This window comes from Wyeomyia smithii, chromosome 2 (assembly GCF_029784165.1).
Source record: "Wyeomyia smithii strain HCP4-BCI-WySm-NY-G18 chromosome 2, ASM2978416v1, whole genome shotgun sequence".
NCBI lineage: Eukaryota > Metazoa > Arthropoda > Insecta > Diptera > Culicidae > Wyeomyia > Wyeomyia smithii.
This window is the reverse complement of record NC_073695.1, coordinates 273,890,485-273,910,684: the sequence shown is the minus strand read 5'-3', so window position 1 is coordinate 273,910,684 and position 20,200 is coordinate 273,890,485. Positions and strand designations below refer to the sequence as shown.

Here is a 20,200-nt window from a genome sequence, read left to right as displayed (position 1 = left end):
AAAAATCGATGTTGAAAAAGTCAAGGTGCTCAGCCCTAAAATGAAAGATAATGTTATTTATAGCATTTTTGTAGAACATTTCGACTTTCTAAAAAATTGCTAACAGGTTGCCCAAACGTGATTTATGAAAAAATGACTTTTTTAGGCTGGAGAAACAATTTTCTGCACTTTTTACAATTCTTTTCGATTCCTTCATTTTTTTGCATATTTTTTTGTTTTTGTAGGGTCATTTTTGAATATATTGCATGGTTTGGTTCAGCATTGCATTCAGTTATTAAACTCACAGAGCCCAATAAAGATCGCAAAAAAAAAGATTTTTTCCGAAAATTTTTAGATAGAACCCTTAAAACACATATGAAAAAAAATTTCATACAAGAACGGAAGTGTTCACTGCAAAGCGGGATTTACCACGAAAATTTACATGAAAAAAGATACTTGATATCTTATCGGGGAGCAGAGATATTGGCATTTTTCTATGTGATGAAAAAATATGCATTTTAACAAATATGTTAAATAACTGTTTCATTTTAGGAGATAAAAAATAACAATGTTCAGAAAACAAATGCAGTTTTGGATGGCTGATAACTTAGTAGAAGGTTTCAAAATTTGGAAAAATCTTCGAAAAAAGTTAGAACGAAAATTATGATTTTTCATGCCTTCTAATAGAAAACTTAATGTTGCTCGTAATATGTAAGAGATAGAAACAATATGTCTTCGGTAAAGTTTCTTGTTTTGAGATAACCTAAAACTTTGTCGAAGACACCTTGCATCTATCTTATTCTGATTAAAAAGTAAATTTTTTATCTCACTTGTTGGTGGATTGATCACCCTTCTTTCTACATTTAAAGATGCATTTTTTAATATCCTGAAACTTTTCTGAACATCCTTCACGGCTATAATCAACATTTGAATCACTATTTAGGAAATTATACGCACTAACGGCAAAATAAAACACTGTGCAATGGAGATATTGAGCTTTAGTGGCATTTTTGACAAAATGCATAGTTTTCCATCACATGTAAAAACGCCGATATCTCAGTCCCCCGATAAGATATAAAGGATTTTTTTTTTTCATGTAAATTTTCGCCTTGAATTCCGCTTTGCAGTAAAAACTTCAGTTCTTGATCAAAAAAAATTTTTATATGTGTTTTGAAGGGTTTTATCTGAAAATTATAAGGAAAATTCACTTTTTTTTGATGTTCGGTAGGCTCTGTGAGTCAAATGATGCAATGCTGAACCAAACCATGCAAAATATTCAAAAACAACCCCATAAAAATTAAAAAGTATATGGAAAAATTTAGGAATCGAACAGAGTTGAAAAAAGTGCAAAAGAGTGGTTTTGTAGCTTGAAAAAGTCATTTTTTCATAAATCACGTTTGGGCAACCTGAAAACGACCTTTTAGAAAGTCAAAATATTCTACAAAAATGCTATAAATAACATTATCTTTCAATTTAGGGCTGAGCACCTTGACTTTTTCAACATCGATTTTTTTTTTGGGACAGCCTAATCTGCAAGCTCTGCAAATCAAAATCCTAAAAAAGCAAGTATAAAAATAGGTATAAATTTCCATTTAAATGTTTCCACATGTTCTTTTTTATGTGGATTTTGATTTAACACGTTTTTCAGCTCATTAAGAAATTTACGCAACTATTCGCAACTCACGATGAATTTTGGGGCATTAAAATTATAAGTTACAACGAAAAATAATAACTGTTGAAAGAGCGACAAATAAAATTAGAATGTAAATCAAAGTTTGGAAGCGAAGGTTTTGTAAAATTATTTTTAAATACAGACCTCGGCGACATAAAAACTTGATACGTGTTGCCACAAGCAACCATCCAAGCGTTGAATTGAATTTTCGCTTCAGTCCGGTAGGCATCGGGCAACACTGTTCGGATTCGTTATATAATTGGCTATCGAATTTTCCCTTTTGTCCGGTAGGCATTATAAAAAAATTAAATTTGGACGTGTGTCGAGCATGACCTGTATTATAATTCTGAAGAAGCTCATGTTGATCATAATCGCTACCAAAAAATTCTAACTTTAGATGAGTGCATGTCATATTTTCTGCGATGCTGCTTAAACAACCTCTTTAAAAAATGGTTACTCACTTTCGCCCAAACTGATTATTATAATTTCAAAAATCGAACGGCTTTCCAGACTTTATTCGCACAAAACATGTTATCAAAATGATTAAGTAACTGCATCACAATGATGTCAATCGGTGGCCTCAACTATAAGCCTCACGAAGAACAATCACTGCGCTTATCAATTGGGAACACTCGAAAGTGTTTTCAGATTCTCTTTACTTTTTCAACCCGAACCCGTCCCAAAGAGCTTTGCGTGATCAATGACTTTTCCGATTTGGGTCGCGACGACAGTTTGATAACGGGGGGAAAAACTGCATACAAAGAGTAGCTTCCCGCAGCATGAATTGTCTCTTTTGCTTTGTCGTTAATTATAATTTGTTTTTGCTCTCTTTAATCCTACGGGATCAAGCCCCGAGACGGCGACGAGAAAGAGAACCGCTTTGTTCGAGAGTGTTTTTTCTTATGTCGTTCCTTCCTGCAGGATTTATCGATGTCGCATTTTATTCGCTTGACCCAGTCCCAGATTGGCCGAACCGGTTTTAATCTTCGCGAAGCGATTATCTGCGAGTTGAGAATTTGGTTCGCTGCTTTCGAGCAGCGACTCATCGATTGCAATTATTGCTTGAATCGATCGTTAAGAAAATCAATTAAAAAACGGAACTAGTTCATTTATACGACTGTAATGAACAAGCTATTGGGTCGAGTATCAGTACTCAAGTCAGCCAACTCGTGCTCAATTTATGACAGACATTTACGCATGGACTGATAATAGCCCCGTCGTCGTTTGGTTTGCAAAGTGGTTGTCTGTTTACATATGTTAACAAAGTATCGCTGTGAATTGTCAGTGTGCATTCAGCTGATTGTTTTCAGTTCGAGACCTGGTTCGAGATCAGATATTAATATTGTAACGTTTAATGTCATCATATGTCATCTTTCAGTTAATCGTAGGAATAATTTTGCAGTAGTATTCGAATGTTTTATTCATACTATTGCACAAGCCCGTCAAATTGCGAACATATGATGAAGAGATTCCTAAAATAACAATCAAAACGCATCCAAATGATTGGAGGCTGATATGAATTATCGGAGGTCGGAGGCTTAAGCCTGTATCAGACTAACCGTTGTAGCGGTTGAATCCAAATTTTCACTAATTAAAAGCCGCTGGCCTGGATACCTTAAATATAGCATTTCTTATGTAAAATTGGCCAATAAATCGATAGGTGATATTTTCATTCTGTGCAGGGCACGGAAAAGGGTCTATATTTTCAAAAATACGCAAAAATAGGGTGAAAAGAGGCGAAAAAGACCATTTCCCGTGCCCTGTCCAAAATGAAACCATCGCCAATCAATTTGTTGACCAATTTTACATAAGAAATGCTATATTGAAGGTATCCAGCCTAGCGGCTTTTAATTAGTGGAAATTTGGATTCATTTTTGCCAGTGTGCGTTGGTCGAAAATTGACATCGCCAACCAGCGTTGCCTGTGCTATCAATGTTTTGACTGGCTGTCGTGTGTGCCAAAAAGAGAAGCACACATTTTCATTTGTCAAGTCTCTGTATGTGATCTTGTGTAGGTGTGAAGAGATTCGTTTGCCTTTGCCATGTCAATGACAGCAGCCGGCAACCGTTGGGAACGGTCGGCAGCAAAAATAGGAAAGATTCTATTTTTTGCAAAAACAACAAGCGACGGTCGACCGCTGTACTCTGATTGGTCGAAAAAGAACGGAACGGTAGCGGTCAACCGCTACAACGGTTAGTCTGATACAGGCTTTACGGGCTTGATTGTTCAGTCATTCGTCTCACGATATGGGACCAAATCAATTCTGTCTGTCTAATGCGCCTGTTGCCACACTGATTTTGCTTCTCATGCTAGGAGAGACTGCAGACCCACGCGTGCCACGAGCACCGATGGAAAAAAAATCGCTTCTAGCGACTAATGAATACGTATAAACCAAGCCTATGATGCGTTGACATCGTCGTCAGTGTGCGAGTTATTCTTATTCTTCGCACATTTGCAAACAGACCTCCATTGGTTGGTGAATAACGAAGATCACAAAAGAGCACCATATAAAAAAAAACCGTTACTGGTGCACTCTCTCCGCCTTCCTTCTTACGATGAATTTTGAGAGAGATGGGTCCGATGGTCCGATTCGCGTTCCATGAAATTCTGACTGGGCGGGGTTTTTTTTGGTGGTAGCTGGTAGGTGCAAGCGCAAGTGCAAATTGCTAGTTGGTTAGAAGCTTTTGTCGGTATAAGGCGTCAAGATGGACAAAGGGCTAAGAAAAAATCACAAGAGAGTTATGTGCAAAGCCATGACCGCAGGTTGAAGTAGAATACTTTTACGAGAAAGATAACCCGGCTACTTGCATGTCAGTCATTTTTAATAACCATTCATTATGCTCTTCCAAATACATTTAGTAGCTTTGAAAAAGGCTGATTGCTGCAATTGCAATTTTCATTCAATTATCGCATAAATGCTTCATGGTCAGATAGCGTGCGGTATCCGCTCTGACATAATAAATTTTTCGAACGTTGTGGAATGATATAACTCGAAAAATAGGTGTGACTTAATTATTTCCAGTTATACCATTCTACAACGTTCGAAAAATTTTATTTCGTATGTCGTAATACTAATGTACGAAAATACATCTCATTCATTCTGGCTCAGAGCGATCGTTTGATAAGCCCCGCCTTAATTTTCAGTTCCTCCAGTTTTTCCTCAGTTTCGTAACACAGATGTACAAAAATGTTTTCTTATGGACATTCTGTCGAGCCGGACTGATAGAGCTCTCATTAAGGCAAAAAATAACATGTATTGGGTCGTGTTGTGCGGCTTGGAAGAAGAAAATGTTCCCGTCCCCGTGTCGCATGAAAACAGATTGTTGCGTGTTTGATATTGCTAATAGTAGACATGAGTATGAAGATCGAAATTCTGCTGTGAAGTCAAACTTTAACTGTCTTCTTCGAGACGTTACATCGTTGTTAGTAAAGTGCTGTGAATTTTCTAAAACAGACTCAGCATCGTGAGCAGAACGTGCCGAACTTTTCTGTTTGAAATCGGATTTGTTTCGTATATACCGCTTGTTATGCACAGTATCAACAAGTCATAAAAAAACATAACACTGCTGTGCATTTGCAGCAGCATCAAACCTCAGTTGCAGTTTATTAATAACCATTCATTATGCTCTTCCAAAAACATATAGTAGCCTTGAAAATGGCCGATTGCTGTAATTGAAATTTTCATTCAATTATTGCATAAATGCTTCATGGTCAGATATACCCGCTGCAACTGCTACGCTATGCGTAGCCATGCCACAGTTGTGGCCGCTATACGCTGCCATTGGAATCCGCTGTCCCTGCATCCGCAGGCCTAGCTGCTATCGATGCTGAAATTCGCTGCAACTAGTGCGCTCACACACACAACATTTATTTGACACGGCATACTAGTGCTAGTGCTATCGCTGGTATCCACTGCACTGCTACTGCTGCTGCTAAGGGGGGACTGCTGTTGTCGCTGTCTAGAACTATTATCGTCGGCTTCGTGCAGCACTGGCACAACTCAAAATTTTGCATTTTTGAGTTTTTGATGGCAAACGATGCGAAATCTAGTTAAGTTTCATCCCACGAAACCTTGTTTCAAAATTCCCTAAAAATGAGTACAAGTGCCTTTGCTGCACAAATTGAAATTTCACCATAAAGTTAGTAAAACTAAGGTTTTAACTTGGACAACGTGCTCATAACATGTGCATTATAGACCTAAAATTGTTAAATGAGGATTGATAATCTTAAACTTTAACCCTCTAGTGCCCAATGCCGCCATTTGGCGGGCTTCAGTCAAACCTCTAAAAAGCATCAATAAATACTTAAAAAGTGTTTATAATGCTTCATAGTGATTTCACCGTAGCCCGTCTAGAAATTAACTTGGCCACTAGAGGGTTAAAGTTTTCTTGAAAATCGAAAAATAAATTTTTGACGCAAATTTTTAAACGCGTTTTTCTCCAAACTATGATTTTTGAGTTGTGCCAGTGTTGCACAAAGCTGACGTTGAGAGCGGCTTCGGCTGAAACAGGCTCTTATATAGGCCTAATAGCATGTTTTCAATTGCAAGGTATCTGATTCAGTCGATCGTGCTTGGGAAGCAATCATATAACGACCAATCAGAGGTCGAATTTTTCGTTTTGACAAGGCTTGACTATTTTCAATAGGACAATAGTTTGAATGATAAAATTACAATTTTTCGGTTTTAGATTTTCGGTTTAGAACTTTTTTCGGTTTTAGATTTTCATTTCACATCCCTATGTAGCCGAACTTCCTGAGAGAAGTATTCTACTTCAAAATAATGTATCCGAAAAAGTTCGGCAAATGTTTGTGGCGGAGAATGGCAATTTCCGATGCACGACGGTGGAAGATTGTAGCTATCGGCCAAAATTCATTAACGTTACGAACTGCCATCGTAACTTTTTCTCTCTCAGTTTGCCATGATCAGACAACAAATATTTAGCTAACCGTTTATAGTGTTTTCATAACAAAAAATGAGATTTCGGAAATATTAACTTAAACAACTTTTTTAACAATTTTAAATTTTGTGTATTGATAATGTAAAGCAATGCCTTGGTGCTACATTCCGTCTTGAATTTTGAACTTCTATTTATTATACACAGACTTCGCAGCCAACTGTTGAGTGTACAGGACAATTGCGGGGCTAGAGCTACGATCCTTCTGACACTATTAGTTTTCCCCGAGCTGGAGAGAGAGAGAGACTTTTTTATTTCAAATAAAGTTGTTCCTTGATCATTGACAAAATTGATTTTTTTGACGTAGAATACGTCTTACGGCAACATATATAGGGGTTCAACTTCAAAACAGGGATCCAATTTCGAAAACCGAAAACATGGAGAGCGTCACGAAAATTGTCCAATTTCAAACGTTCTAAACTCAGTCAGTTTTCAACCGATTTCCGTCATTTTTGCAGCAATCGATTGGAAAATCATTTAAGCAACCGTCCAAATGCAGAAAATTGTAATCTGACTGTTCGAACTATTGCACTATTGAAAATTGTTGAACCTTGTCGAAACGTAAATGTCGCCTTTTGATTGGTTGCTTGCTACCTTTCCCTAAAAAGGACGACAGAATGGAGTACCTAGTTAGCCAGGAATGCACTCGTTGGGCTATATAAGAGACTGCTTCTCCTCAAGCAATCTCAGTTTACTAGCAGCAGGCAGCAGCGGCGGACAGTAGCAGCGATGGCAGTGGGCAAACGCGGCGTGGAGCAGCAGCGGGCAACAGCGGCGGCGGTAGTGGTTAGCTGCAGAACCTAACTTTTTCAGTTCGGCTCCCTTTTGATCTGAGTTGGACTCCACCAGTGGTAATTCAATTCAGATATCGTTGGGTGAATACAGCCAGAAATTAAATGCGCCGCCAGGTGGTTTGAGAAGCCACCATCTTCCAGGGTGTATATATATAGGGTGTGTGCACATATATAACGTGTGTGAATATTTATAGCGTGTGTCGCTAGCGTGCGTGGCTAGCTATATAGCGCGTGCATGTCTATAGCGTGCGTGGCTAGCTATAGGTAAATATGTTACCAAAATCGAACCATCGAACCGCACTGTGTCAACAGGGTGTGTTACAACTGATTCAATTGTGACGTACGGAGAACTTACAAAACAAATTTCTTCTAAATATGTATTAAGAATTTTTTCCTTACTGTTACAAGTGTATACAAATTTTAATAACAGTTCGAATATTTACAAAACAAATAAAAACAAAGGTTCAAACTGTAACTGTTTTCAGTACAGAGCATATAGCTCTGAAACTAACCTTATAATCGTTGTGGCAATGCTTTTCGGTCGAAGGGCTGTGGAATGAGCGCGAAGCCTTTTAAGACCACTATTGTTGGCCCTAACTAGTTTTTCTTGAACTGGTATTCCGCGAACATTCGACTAATTGAAATCAGACCAATCAGGAGAAAAGCTTCGATGAGCTTTTTATCATACCAATTGTTTCTCCTCTATGTTTTTCGAACTGTTGTGAAAGATAGAAAAAGTTTTAATGATTTGCAAAATATTGCAGATTTTATCAGGTATAAATCAGGCATTAGACGTAAAAAACACTTGCCATATTTTGTTTGGATTTAAGTTGCATAACATTTTTACTAGGGTAAATATGTTTGTTAAATTAGCCGTTACAAATTTGATCTGTAAATACTTTATGTCATTTGTACTCAGAAATATAGAAAATTGAAAATAAAGGGAAAAAAAGATCTGAGTTGTTATGCTTATATTCCAAGTTCCTTGTTGAATTTAGTATGAATAAACAAGTCCAGTGATGATAAAATGTCGTTGCCAGCATATGTTTAATAAGAATGATAATTCTACAAACCTCTACAAATTTTTGCTAAAGAAGCCTTATTTTACCTCTCGGTGTTATTTCTGTACTTCTGTACAAATATATTCGGTTCAACACAATTGGCATACAGCACTAAAACCTGAAAATCGCAGCACTGAAACGTGAAAATGCAGTATCAAAATCTGCAATAATGCATCCAAAACCAGTTCAAAAGCAAGTCAAGCATTATTCAAAGATTTTCAAAACTCCATCCCCTCTCACTCTTCCATAACGTTACTACCCAAATTAGTATGAGGAAAATATTCCATTCACTAATCATAACAAAAACTAGTGAGTAATGTCATTGACGAAATCGCAACGCAATACAACAAACGTATGATTTCTCGGTAACAAACATAGCACATTTTGGTATCTGTTTGGCTGCTATAGAAAACCTGCTGAAAAAAATACCATCCGAACTACTTACTCTCCCTCCCATCATCACCGCACCGCATCATCGCTGCTGCGTCACTGCGATGCGAGATGCAATCCAACCAACATTTATGGGACTCTCAATTATTCTTCTGCTATAGTCAACTGTTGTATTTGTCATCTCCGAGTGACCAAGGCACCAACATTTTATTACGTATTGAGAGGATACAATTTTAGTCATGAACTGTGCACTTCATGATGTGCACAACTCAAGATGAAGAAACAATCAGCTAAAAATCATTTCATTTCCTTCACTGGCCACGAGTCGCTATCGTTTACGCCGTAGCAGAGGACATTAAGTGACGAATAAAAAACAGCATTCATTTCTGATCACTCGAAGGTACTTAACGAAACATTTGTGCTTATTTGTCAATATAAGTGAGATATTCGTGTTCTGTGTTGAACGATCGATTAAACTGCATTTTGCATGCTAAAAAAATTCTAGTCGTAAAATACATGTGACTAAAATCTTGTAGCTCACTGTGGACAATATTGTTTTACGATTATGACACAATTCACGTATCATCATCACGCGTACAAGTGCTTCTGCGGTAGGTAACTGCAAGGTGCAATAAAGAAGAAATCCCTATACAAACAACTCACAGACGTTATCTTCAGGGGTAAAAGATAACTACTACGGGAGTGAAGGTATGGCAAAGTCATATTATATATTGGCTTCAATAAAAACTGTTGTTCTGTGAAGAAATTTTGTTTGAAATTCGGGCATAAAAAGGCGGTCCGATTTCTATCAACACACACGCCGAATTCAATCCGGTTATATGATACCCACTCAAAACTATATTGCTGCGGTACTCGACCGGCTATCAAATCTCTTTTAACCGGCGGTGACCGCCAGGGGCGGCCTGATAAGGCACCAATAATGGGGAGCTGATAAAATTGTTTTTCTATTCATCTGGTTGTTTATGTTATTTAATAAAAGAAACCAGAACGATTTACGTCACGTTTTTACTACTCAGAAGTTTGTATTTATAGCTCAGAGCTTTAAAGATTTTAATTCTGAAATTATAGAATTCAATTCTAACAAATTAATTGTACCAATCACCTTTTTTCGATACCATCACAACTGACCTTGTTTTGTTCTCGATAACCAGCTGACTTCGAATATACTAAACAAACGTTCTATTTCTTGCTTCTAGCTCCCCAGTCACGATGAAGAAAGCCGCACTGGACAGCATAGCGATTCTGCTGGCGGAACTCATCGGCACCGGTCTGCTGGTGCTGCTAGGATGCATGGGTTGTGTGGCCGGCCTTGGCCACACGCCATCGCACTTCGAACTGTGCATAAACTTCGGTCTGGTGGTCATGATTATCGTCCAGGTGTTCGGCTGTGTGTCCGGGGCGCATCTCAACCCGGCGGTAACCGTCGCAGCCTGGGTTTATGAAATGGTGTCTACACAGGTAAGTCGAGTACTCCAACTGACGAAATGTGATTACAACGATTGCTTCTTCTAGATGGCTTTCGGTTATGTCGTCGCTCAGATTGTGGGAGCTTTCATGGGCTTCGGTGCTCTAAAGCTTCTAACTCCCTCGGATGTGTTTACGACCGCACTGGAGAATGGAGCCGGTTTCTGTGTGACCAGTCCGAATCCGCGTATCAACTTGGCTCAAGCAGTCGGTATCGAGTATCTTGCCACTGGTGTACTCGTGTTGGTTTGCTGTGGAGTCTGGGACCCCCGTAATGCCAAGCATCACGATTCGGTTGCGCTGAAGTTTGGCTTCACAATCGGCTGTCTGGCGGTTGCTGCCGTAAGTATTTTCTATTCTCTAGTCAGAAAAAAAATGTTTTAATCCAATTTCACCGTAGGGACCCTACACCGGTGCCAGCATGAATCCGGCCCGTTCGATCGGTCCGGTTCTGTGGAATGGCGTCTGGACAGCTCACTGGGTGTACTGGATTGGACCTCTGAGTGCCGCCTTCAGTGTTGCCTTCCTGTACAAAACGGTGTTCCGGCGTGAGGTCCCGCAGATCACTGCCTCGCCTAGCGAGTTAACTGCCCTGAACACCGAGAAATAGAATGCTCAATCGTCGAATTTGGAGTACCCGCGAAGCGAAACAAAGGCTGCATTTCAGTGTTATTCACAATGCCACTCCAAACCTCAAATAATAGACAGGAATTAGCGCTTACTTCCAACAGTTGCAAGCGGGTTGCAACGCGGAACAGTCGTAACGAGTGCAACTATCTATAGACTCGTAGGTATAGGAAAGCAGAGAGTTACTCTTTTTTGAATTGTTACATAATTTACTAGGTTTTAATCCGAATAAAGATATTGATAATTTTTAATGAAAAATTGCTTGTTTCTGCACCGCAGTAACACCGTAATTTCAAAAACGTTTACTGTTTGCCAATTCAATTGAAGTTAAGTTTATTCAGCATTGAAATATGTAAACATTTCAGTTTGTGGGTTGAGGCACGATTCAAAAATATCCAATTACAAAAAATATTTTTTACTTATGTCAGTCATTCGATAAAGAGTCAACGAACTACCCAGCCAACAATTTGGTCCGTATATTTTAACTGATGTTGAGATATAAGTACCTTTGTACAATCTGATAAAGTTGTATATGAGTTTCTATAAGAGCTTATAAGTACCAAAGTGGAGGCAATATACGTACCAAAACAGTTCGCTCAGTTAAAGATATATAACTTTTCCTTTAATTTTTTACAATTCTACAACGATTTCCTTTTACATAAATTCTGAGGTATGAACAACTCTGTTCGCTACTTAGTACAATTTCCTTTTGTCATAGTTCAAGCATAAATTCAATTTCGTTTCACCCGTATTATGATTCTAGTACGATGCTTCATGAACTAAAACGCAGTGGTGTGTAACATGTACTGCGAACAAATTTTGGATTATATACAACTTAAAGTTACTAAAATATAATAATTATAATACTGAGTAGCGAGTGTATATATATATATATTTTTTAATGAGAAGTACGCGCTTTATTTAAATTAGTGCAGTACTTAGTATGTATTAATTATTGGTTAGACACGACACTTTCTTTCAATATATTTTACAAACCTTTCATCAGTCTCGATCCCCCGACGATCCGATCACTGCTCCTATCCTCTATCCACAACGTTATTTTACGATGATGCGAATCAACAAATTTAATCTAGTACTGTTGAAAGCTTAAAATTGTATGCACTTATAAATCGCATATAATGTCACTTATTGTCTCCAATGTTGACCAAAATCTATTTATAGATATTGATGTCGATATATAACTCAATATTACGTCATATACGAAGGAATAATATCATGCGATCTACATTGACCTTCTGTTCAACTGTTAAACGATTCAATCAACTGTAATCAGCAACCTTTAAACAAGTGTGGCCACTTTTAAGCAAAGTATTTTGTAGCTGATTTCAAAAGGTAAAATTATTAGTTTCGAGAAGTTACCGGTGAACAGCAGAAGAACTCATTCTGTGCCGAACACGCATCAGTACTGGACGTGTTTGGTGATCGGTCCGATAGAGTATAAAACAAAAGACGTGTGAACAAGTGTTGGCATTGTTTGCCTGGTCGAGTGAAATAAATCCGGGTTCAAGGTCGTGCCTTTGTGCAACTGTTTCGCATCGTGACTGCCAGCTGGTGCGCAAGCCGATTTGGCTGCTGGCTGGATTGTGCTACAGCAGTGGACGAGACACAAACGAGGAAAAAGAAGAAGCCATCAGTGTCAGCGAGTTGTATCGCTGTGTGGAGTGATCTCACACCTGGCTCGCTGCTGGTGGCTGTTTGGTGCTGCTGTATTGGTGCTGCTGGCTGTAACGGCTGCTACTTCGAACGATCGGACAACCAACCTTACTGGAAGGGAGAAATAAAAAGGTACGTGTTCTTGTCAGCGCTAGTGCGCTAGACTTAGCGCGATGGATGTAGATCCCTCGCCTCCCGCGCCACCATCCCCGAACCCCTCTGACCCTGACCCTTCTGTTACCCCCTCCCCTGTTCATTCTTCAGTCCCCCCTCGCCCTAGGCTTTACCCAGACGGAGCCCAGGGCAGCTATACTGTTTATTTTCGGCCAAAGGCAGGACCGAAATCGAAAAAGTTGAACCTCTTGCAGATTTCTAAAGACCTGACGAAGGAGTACAAGGGCGTGACCGAAATTTCCAAGGTCCGGCCTAACAAGCTCCGTGTCGTGGTCGGTAACCTGAAAGAGGCCAACGATATAGCTTGCTCTGAGCTCTTCACACGCGAGTATCGCGTTTACATACCCGCACGAGACGTGGAGATCGACGGTGTCATAACCGATTCGAGTTTGTCCGTCGAGTGTATACTGCAAAGTGCCAAAGGGTGCTTTAAGAACAAAACGTGTCCCGAAGTAAAGGTGCTCGACTGCAAGCAATTGCGGTCAGCATCGATCATCGGTGGCAAAACAGTATACACTCCGTCAGACTCGTTTCGAGTTACGTTCGCCGGGTCTGCACTACCAAGCCACGTCTCGATCCACCGGGTTCGTCTCCCTGTGAGGCTCTACGTGCCCCGCGTCATGAACTGCCTGAATTGCAAGCAGTTAGGCCATACAGCCGCCTACTGCTGCAATAAGGCACGTTGTGGCAAGTGTGGGGAGTCTCATGCGGAAGATTCTTGCAGTGTTAACGCTGAAAAGTGTATTCACTGCGGAGAAAATCTGCATGAGCTCTCGACATGTGCGGTGTACATGCAGCGCAGGGATAAAATAAAACGGTCTCTCAAAGAGCGTTCAAAGCGTTCCTACGCTGACATGCTGAAGAAGACCGTTACCACTTCTCCCGTTACTTCGAACCCCTTCGATCTGTTGTCCTCTGATGAAACCGATTCTGACGATTCACCAGCGGGAGCGTCTTACGCCAATCCTGGGGAGTCTAGAAAGAGGAAAAATATTTCCTCTCCTAAACTTCCCAGAAAAGGTCCTAAGATTTCTCAAAGTGAAATGAAAGTTACAAACAAACCAAACAGTGCTGCGGAAAAACCGAAGCAAACTCCTCCTGGGCTGGCAAATTTAAAGTCCCAGAAGGAGTTCCCAGCACTGCCAGGAACATCTAAAACCCCAGTTGCTCCTTTCACACTCCCAGTTGATGAAACAAACTCTGGATTAGTGAAATTTTCTGACATTGTGGACTGGATTTTTGAAACTTTCAATGTACCCGATCCAATTAAAATTTTTCTTACAGCATTCCTCCCAACAGTTAGATCATTTTTGAAGCAGTTGACTGCCCAATGGCCCCTCCTTGCAGCGATTGTATCCCTCGATGCCTAATTCAACTGCGTATATGAAGGATTCTATCTCTGTCTTACAGTGGAATTGTAGAAGTATTTTACCAAAAATTGATTCGTTTAAAGTTTTGATAAATAAAAACAAATGCGATGCATTTTCCCTTTGTGAAACTTGGCTTACTTCAAATATTGATCTCAACTTCCATGATTTTAATATTATTCGCCTTGATCGAGACACCCCATATGGAGGAGTACTTTTAGGGATTAAAAAGTGCTATTCTTTCTATCGTATTAACCTCCCCTCGATTCCAGGCATCGAAGTTGTCGCATGTCAAATGACAATACAAGGTAAAGAGCTTTGTATTGCCTCAATATATATTCCCCCCAGAGCACAGGTTGGGCAACGGCTGCTCTTTGATTTAATAGAACTTCTTCCCTCGCCACGTTTGATTTTGGGAGACTTCAACTCTCATGGCGTGGCTTGGGGTTCCCCATACAATGATAACCGCTCCTCTTTAATCTATAACCTTTGCGATGACTTCGACATGACTATTTTAAACAACGGTGAAATGACACGTATCCCGAAACCTCCAGCGCGCCCAAGCGCTTTGGATCTATCCTTATGTTCGACGTCGCTACGGTTGGATTGCACATGGAAGGTAATCCTCGATCCTCACGGTAGCGACCATCTGCCTATTCTTATTTCATTTACTAACGGGTCAACTCGCATGCGACCAATTGACATTCCGTATGACCTCACACGAAATGTCGATTGGAAGTTATACGAGGAAATGATTTCAAAAGCGGTCGAGTCGATTCAACATCATTCACCACTTGAAGAATACAACCTCCTCGCGGGCTTGATTCTCGACGCCGCGTTGCAAGCCAAAACGAAGAAATATCCCGGCGTAACGATCAAAGAACGGCCTCCCACTCCGTGGTGGGACCAAGAGTGCTCCGATGTCTACACGCAAAGATCCGACGCGTTTAAGGCCTACCAGACGGGAGGTATACCTGGCGACTATTTACGGTATTCGGAGCTTGATACCAAGCTTAAAAGCTTGGCTAAAGCAAAGAAACGTGGATATTGGCGTCGGTTCGTGAACGAGACGTCGAGGGAGACATCGATGAGCACTCTTTGGAACACAGCCCGAAGAATGCGGAATCGCGTAACGGTCAACGAAAGCGAGGAGTCTTCAAGTAGGTGGATATTTGATTTTGCCAGGAAAGTATGTCCGGACTCTGTTCCTGAGCAAAATATTGTTCGCGATGCGTCTCCGGGCCACGACGCGATAGAATCACCTTTTACGATGGCAGAATTTTCAGTTGCCCTCCTGTCCTGTAACAATAACGCGCCTGGGTTAGATAGAATCAAATTCAACTTGTTGAAGAATCTACCCGGCAATGCCAAGAGGCGCTTGTTGAACTTGTTCAATAAGTTCCTGGAGCAAAACATTGTACCGCAGGATTGGAGGCAAGTGAAAGTGATCGCCATCCAAAAACCAGGGAAACCAGCTTCTGATCACAACTCTTATAGGCCGATTGCAATGCTATCCTGTATCCGGAAATTGATGAAAGAAATGATACTCCGTCGTTTAGACCATTGGGTCGAATCAAATGGTCTACTATCAGATACTCAATTTGGCTTCCGCCGTGCCAAAGGGACGAATGATTGTCTTGCGTTGCTTTCAACAGATATTCAGCTGGCGTATGCTCGCAAAGAACAGATGGCGTCTGCGTTCTTGGACATTAAGGGGGCTTTTGATTCCGTTTCTATTGACATTCTTTCGGGTAAACTTCACCGACAAGGATTTTCTCCAATTTTGAACAATTTTTTGCACAATTTGTTGTCCGAAAAGCACATGCATTTTACGCATGGCGATTTGGCAACTTTTCGCATTAGCTACATGGGTCTTCCCCAGGGCTCATGTTTAAGCCCCCTTCTTTACAACTTTTATGTAAATGACATCGACGAATGTCTGGCAAATTCATGCACGATAAGACAACTTGCAGACGACAGTGTAATCTCTGTTACAGGAGCCAAAGCTGCCGATTTGCAAGGACCATTGCAAGATACCTTGGACAATTTGTCTGCTTGGGCTTTACAGCTAGGTATCGAATTCTCTCCGGAGAAGACTGAGATAGTAGTTTTTTCTAGGAAGCATGAACCTGCTCAGCTTCAAACACAATTAATGGGTAAAACGATTTCTCAGGTTTTGGTACACAAATATCTTGGTGTCTGGTTCGACTCTAAAGGCACCTGGGGTTGTCACGTGAGGTATCTGATGAAAAAATGTCAACAAAGAGTGAATTTTCTTCGTACAATAACCGGACAATGGTGGGGAGCCCATCCAGGAGACCTTATAAGGCTTTACCAAACAACGATATTGTCTGTTATTGAATACGGGTGTTTCTGCTTCCGCTCCGCAGCAAACACACATTTGATCAAACTGGAGCGAATACAATATCGTTGTTTGCGTATCGCCTTAGGTTGCATGCAGTCGACCCATACGATGAGTTTGGAGGTTTTAGCTGGAGTACTACCATTGAAAAACCGCTTCTGGAGCCTGTCTTCTCGTATTCTAATCAAATGTGAGGTCTTGAACCGTCCCGTGATTGAAAATTTTGAAAGGTTAATCGAACTTAATTCTCAAACCCGTTTTATGACATTGTATTTCAATCACATGTCCCAAAATATTAACCCTTCTTCGAATATTCCAAATCGTGTCGACTTATCAAATACTTCTGATTCTACTGTGTTTTTCGATACATCCATGATAGAAGAAACTCGTGGAATCCCGGATCATTTACGCGTGCAGCAGATCCCTAAAATTTTTTCCAATAAATATCGAAACATCAACTGCGACAATATGTACTACACTGACGGATCACTTCTTGATGGGTCCACTGGCTTCGGTATCTTCAATAACAATTTAACCGTCTCCCATAAGCTCGATAATCCTGCTTCTGTTTACGTCGCAGAATTAGCTGCAATTCAGTACACCCTAGGGATTATCGAAAAAATGCCCACGGACCATTATTTCATCTTTACGGACAGTCTCAGTTCCATTGAGGCTCTCCGATCGATGAAAGATGTTAAGCACTCTCCGTATTTCCTGGGGAAAATACGGGAACATCTGAGTGCTTTATCCGAAAAATCTACTCAGATTACCTTAGCGTGGGTCCCTTCTCACTGCTCGATACCGGGTAATGAGAAAGCGGACTCTTTGGCTAAGGTGGGCGCAACAAACGGTGATATTTATGAAAGACCAATTGCCTTTAATGAATTTTTCGCACTTGTACGTCAGAATACGATCATCAGTTGGCAAAATGCTTGGACCAGAGGGGAATTGGGAAGGTGGTTACATTCCATAATCCCCAAAGTATCGACGAACCCGTGGTTCAAGGGGTTGGATGTAGGTCGGGATTTCATTTGCGTGATGTCCCGGCTTATGTCCAATCACTATAGATTTGACGCGCTCCTCCGTCGTGTTGGGCTCGGGGAAAGTGGTATCTGTGCCTGTGGTGAAGGTTATCACGACATAGAGCATGTGGTTTGGTCATGCCCTGTACACCGTGACGCCAGGTCTAAATTGATAGCTTCCCTGCAGGCCGAGGGTAGACAGCCGGCTGTTCCTGTTCGTGATGTCTTGGCGAGCCGTGACCTATCCTACATGTCCCTTATATACGTTTTCCTGAAATCCATCCATGCCCCAGTCTAGTCCCGTTCCCCTCCGTCTACACCCAACAAAACGACAAGAACACGTTTGAACCTTAAGCACAAAACCAGCAACCAGACCCCGCACAATAGAACCAGGACCCAAGGACTACGAGCCTCTGTCCCAACTCACGACATCGTGGCTCAGCAGAACGAATCCATACATGCCATTCGACGATTATCAGACGACCATTGAACAACAAAACACTGATTGGAAATCCCATGCTAGTTTTAAGTTAGACTTAATTTCAGCTCGTAGTCGGCAGCGAGGATAAAAAATTTGCTTTAGTTTTTAAGTCATCAGATATAATTGGCGCCGTTAAACATTAAATTGGATTTGTGCCGTGTCAAATAAATGTTATGTGAAGAAAAAAAAAAAAAAGCAGAAGAACTCAAATTCGCGCAATTAATAATTTACGAAAATATCATAAGAAGAACAACAAAGAAACCACTCTTTGAGTGTTTCTTTGAGCAGCCATGGACAACAAAGAAGTGTCGGATATCGAGGGGAAAAAAAGCTTCTCAAAATTGCTGCTAAGCGACTGAAATTACAACCACAGGTCAATTATGATTCTTTGTGTCAGGGTAAGTCATATGCTTTCACATGCAGTCACTGGAAGTAATAAAATATTCATGATTTTTAGCTCTTGCTCAGTCATCTTCGTCATCACCGTCTCACTCGGTTCCTCCGACTAAGCTCGCAACAAGTAACAAGTAATTTTCGACAACATTTACTACGATGAAAATCCTACTGTAGCGCCTGAAGAAATCATAAACAAAATCGAAGCAACAGGTACGCTCCAAAGCACGCGTATGAATACGTTTTTATATCTTCTCGGTTTATTTTCAGATGCTTCAAATACGCTCACATATATATCATTGACAGAGGAGTTAGAGCATGTTATTGGAGCAACTGTAAAGACAACGGTTGATGAAGCTATTAAAAAAGCCGTGCACACTTCTATTCCGACAATAATTCAGTCTGCCGTGGAGCGTTCTATGAAGCAAGGCTTTCAGGAAGGATTTGCACAATTGGCAGCTCTAATGGAAATACAAAAACCAACGGGCAGTGCTGTCCAGAGTAGCGTGCTTGCCTATGCTGAGAAGCATGTACTTATTCGTGACGAAAAGGATCTCAACGAGTGGAACATCAGACTTGCGAACAGAGAGATTTTCGAATGCTACGTAAGTTCCATTTATTTTTAACAAAAGTCATTCCACAGACTAACAGACACAGCTTGATATACCTTTATTCATAGTTTATAACTCTTTATGATTTTGCGAGTGCTTTGTAACTTCTTAAGCGAGCCGTTTGATAAAATTTCTCATTTGCAGGCCGACTTCTTCGGAAGAATAATCATTCCCAATGCACATTACGGCCGTGGAGACAATGCATTTTACACTCTCGTAGATTGTCTTTTCACACGTGATTTTTGGAAACAATTCACATGGACGGGGATAAGCCGCGGTGAAAAGTGCAAACGTGGATTTCGCGAGTACGGCAACGTTACTCAGTTGTTGTTATGCATCATACAAGTTGGCGATCCCACTTATAATGCTCAGATGATTGAAGCGTTCTGCAAAACCAAATTTTTCCGTCATTGCAAGCAACGATCTGATAGTCGATTGCTTCGAAAATCAACTGTCCGCCCGGGACGTGGTTGCAAAGGCGAGAAAGGAAACGACAAAGCGAAAAAAAGCGACAGAGGTGAACGAGAAGAGGAAAGAGATAAAAGTGTTGAAGTAAGAGCCAACGAAGAAGAGGTCAAAGATGCTAACGGATATCATGAAGAAGAAGAAGAAGATACTGATCGGGATGCTAGCTATGAGGAAAGCGTTTGCGAAGAAAACACTGGCAACGACTTGTGAACTTTCTCTCCTTATTGTATTTTCTCTTGGATATTCTGATTTTGACTCAGCTGAAGAACTTGAAATGTGATCGAAATGGACAACACAAAGAAAAATAAATATTATAGATTCAGTGTTTTATTTACATAGATCACAAAACCTCACAGATTTCAATCCAACGTATGTATTAGTGGTATGAATACAATGCCTTCTGAACATGAAATAGCTACAAGCTTGCACATTATTGAACAGCATTCGTACACAAGAACTTTCGATCGATTATTAAGGTTTTCTTTTACTTTACTTACTTTACTTTAAAGGCGACAGACCGATTATCGATCCAATGCCGAATCCAGAATTCGTCGCCATGTCCCTCGGTCTAGGGCTGCTATCCTCCAATCGCCCCTAACACCTATTTCGCGTGCATCCTCGTCGACAGCACACATCCAACGAGTGCGGGGTCTACCACGGTGTCGTCGACCTCTATCGGGATTCC

General features: G+C 40.6%; 2 protein-coding genes across 2 annotated transcripts in view; both read left to right on the top strand.

Moving 5' to 3' along the window:
* The window catches only part of LOC129720117 (aquaporin AQPAe.a-like), a 40,427-nt gene extending 29,206 nt beyond the window's left edge, over nucleotides 1-11,221 (top strand). Inside the window, exons 2-4 of the mRNA XM_055671551.1 lie at nucleotides 10,069-10,330; nucleotides 10,385-10,678; nucleotides 10,737-11,221. Of these exons, the coding sequence (XP_055527526.1) occupies nucleotides 10,082-10,330; nucleotides 10,385-10,678; nucleotides 10,737-10,946 (753 nt within the window). The 5' untranslated portion in view covers nucleotides 10,069-10,081 and the 3' untranslated portion in view covers nucleotides 10,947-11,221. The remainder of the gene's footprint in view (nucleotides 1-10,068; nucleotides 10,331-10,384; nucleotides 10,679-10,736) is intronic.
* Nucleotides 11,222-18,900: 7,679 nt separating this feature from the next.
* LOC129720623 (uncharacterized) lies at nucleotides 18,901-19,834 on the top strand. The gene is made up of 2 exons (XM_055672110.1): nucleotides 18,901-19,041; nucleotides 19,192-19,834. The coding sequence occupies exons 1-2, from the start codon at nucleotides 18,901-18,903 to the stop codon at nucleotides 19,723-19,725; spliced, it is 675 nt and encodes a 224-aa protein (XP_055528085.1). The 3' UTR covers nucleotides 19,726-19,834.
* Nucleotides 19,835-20,200: the final 366 nt, after the last annotated feature.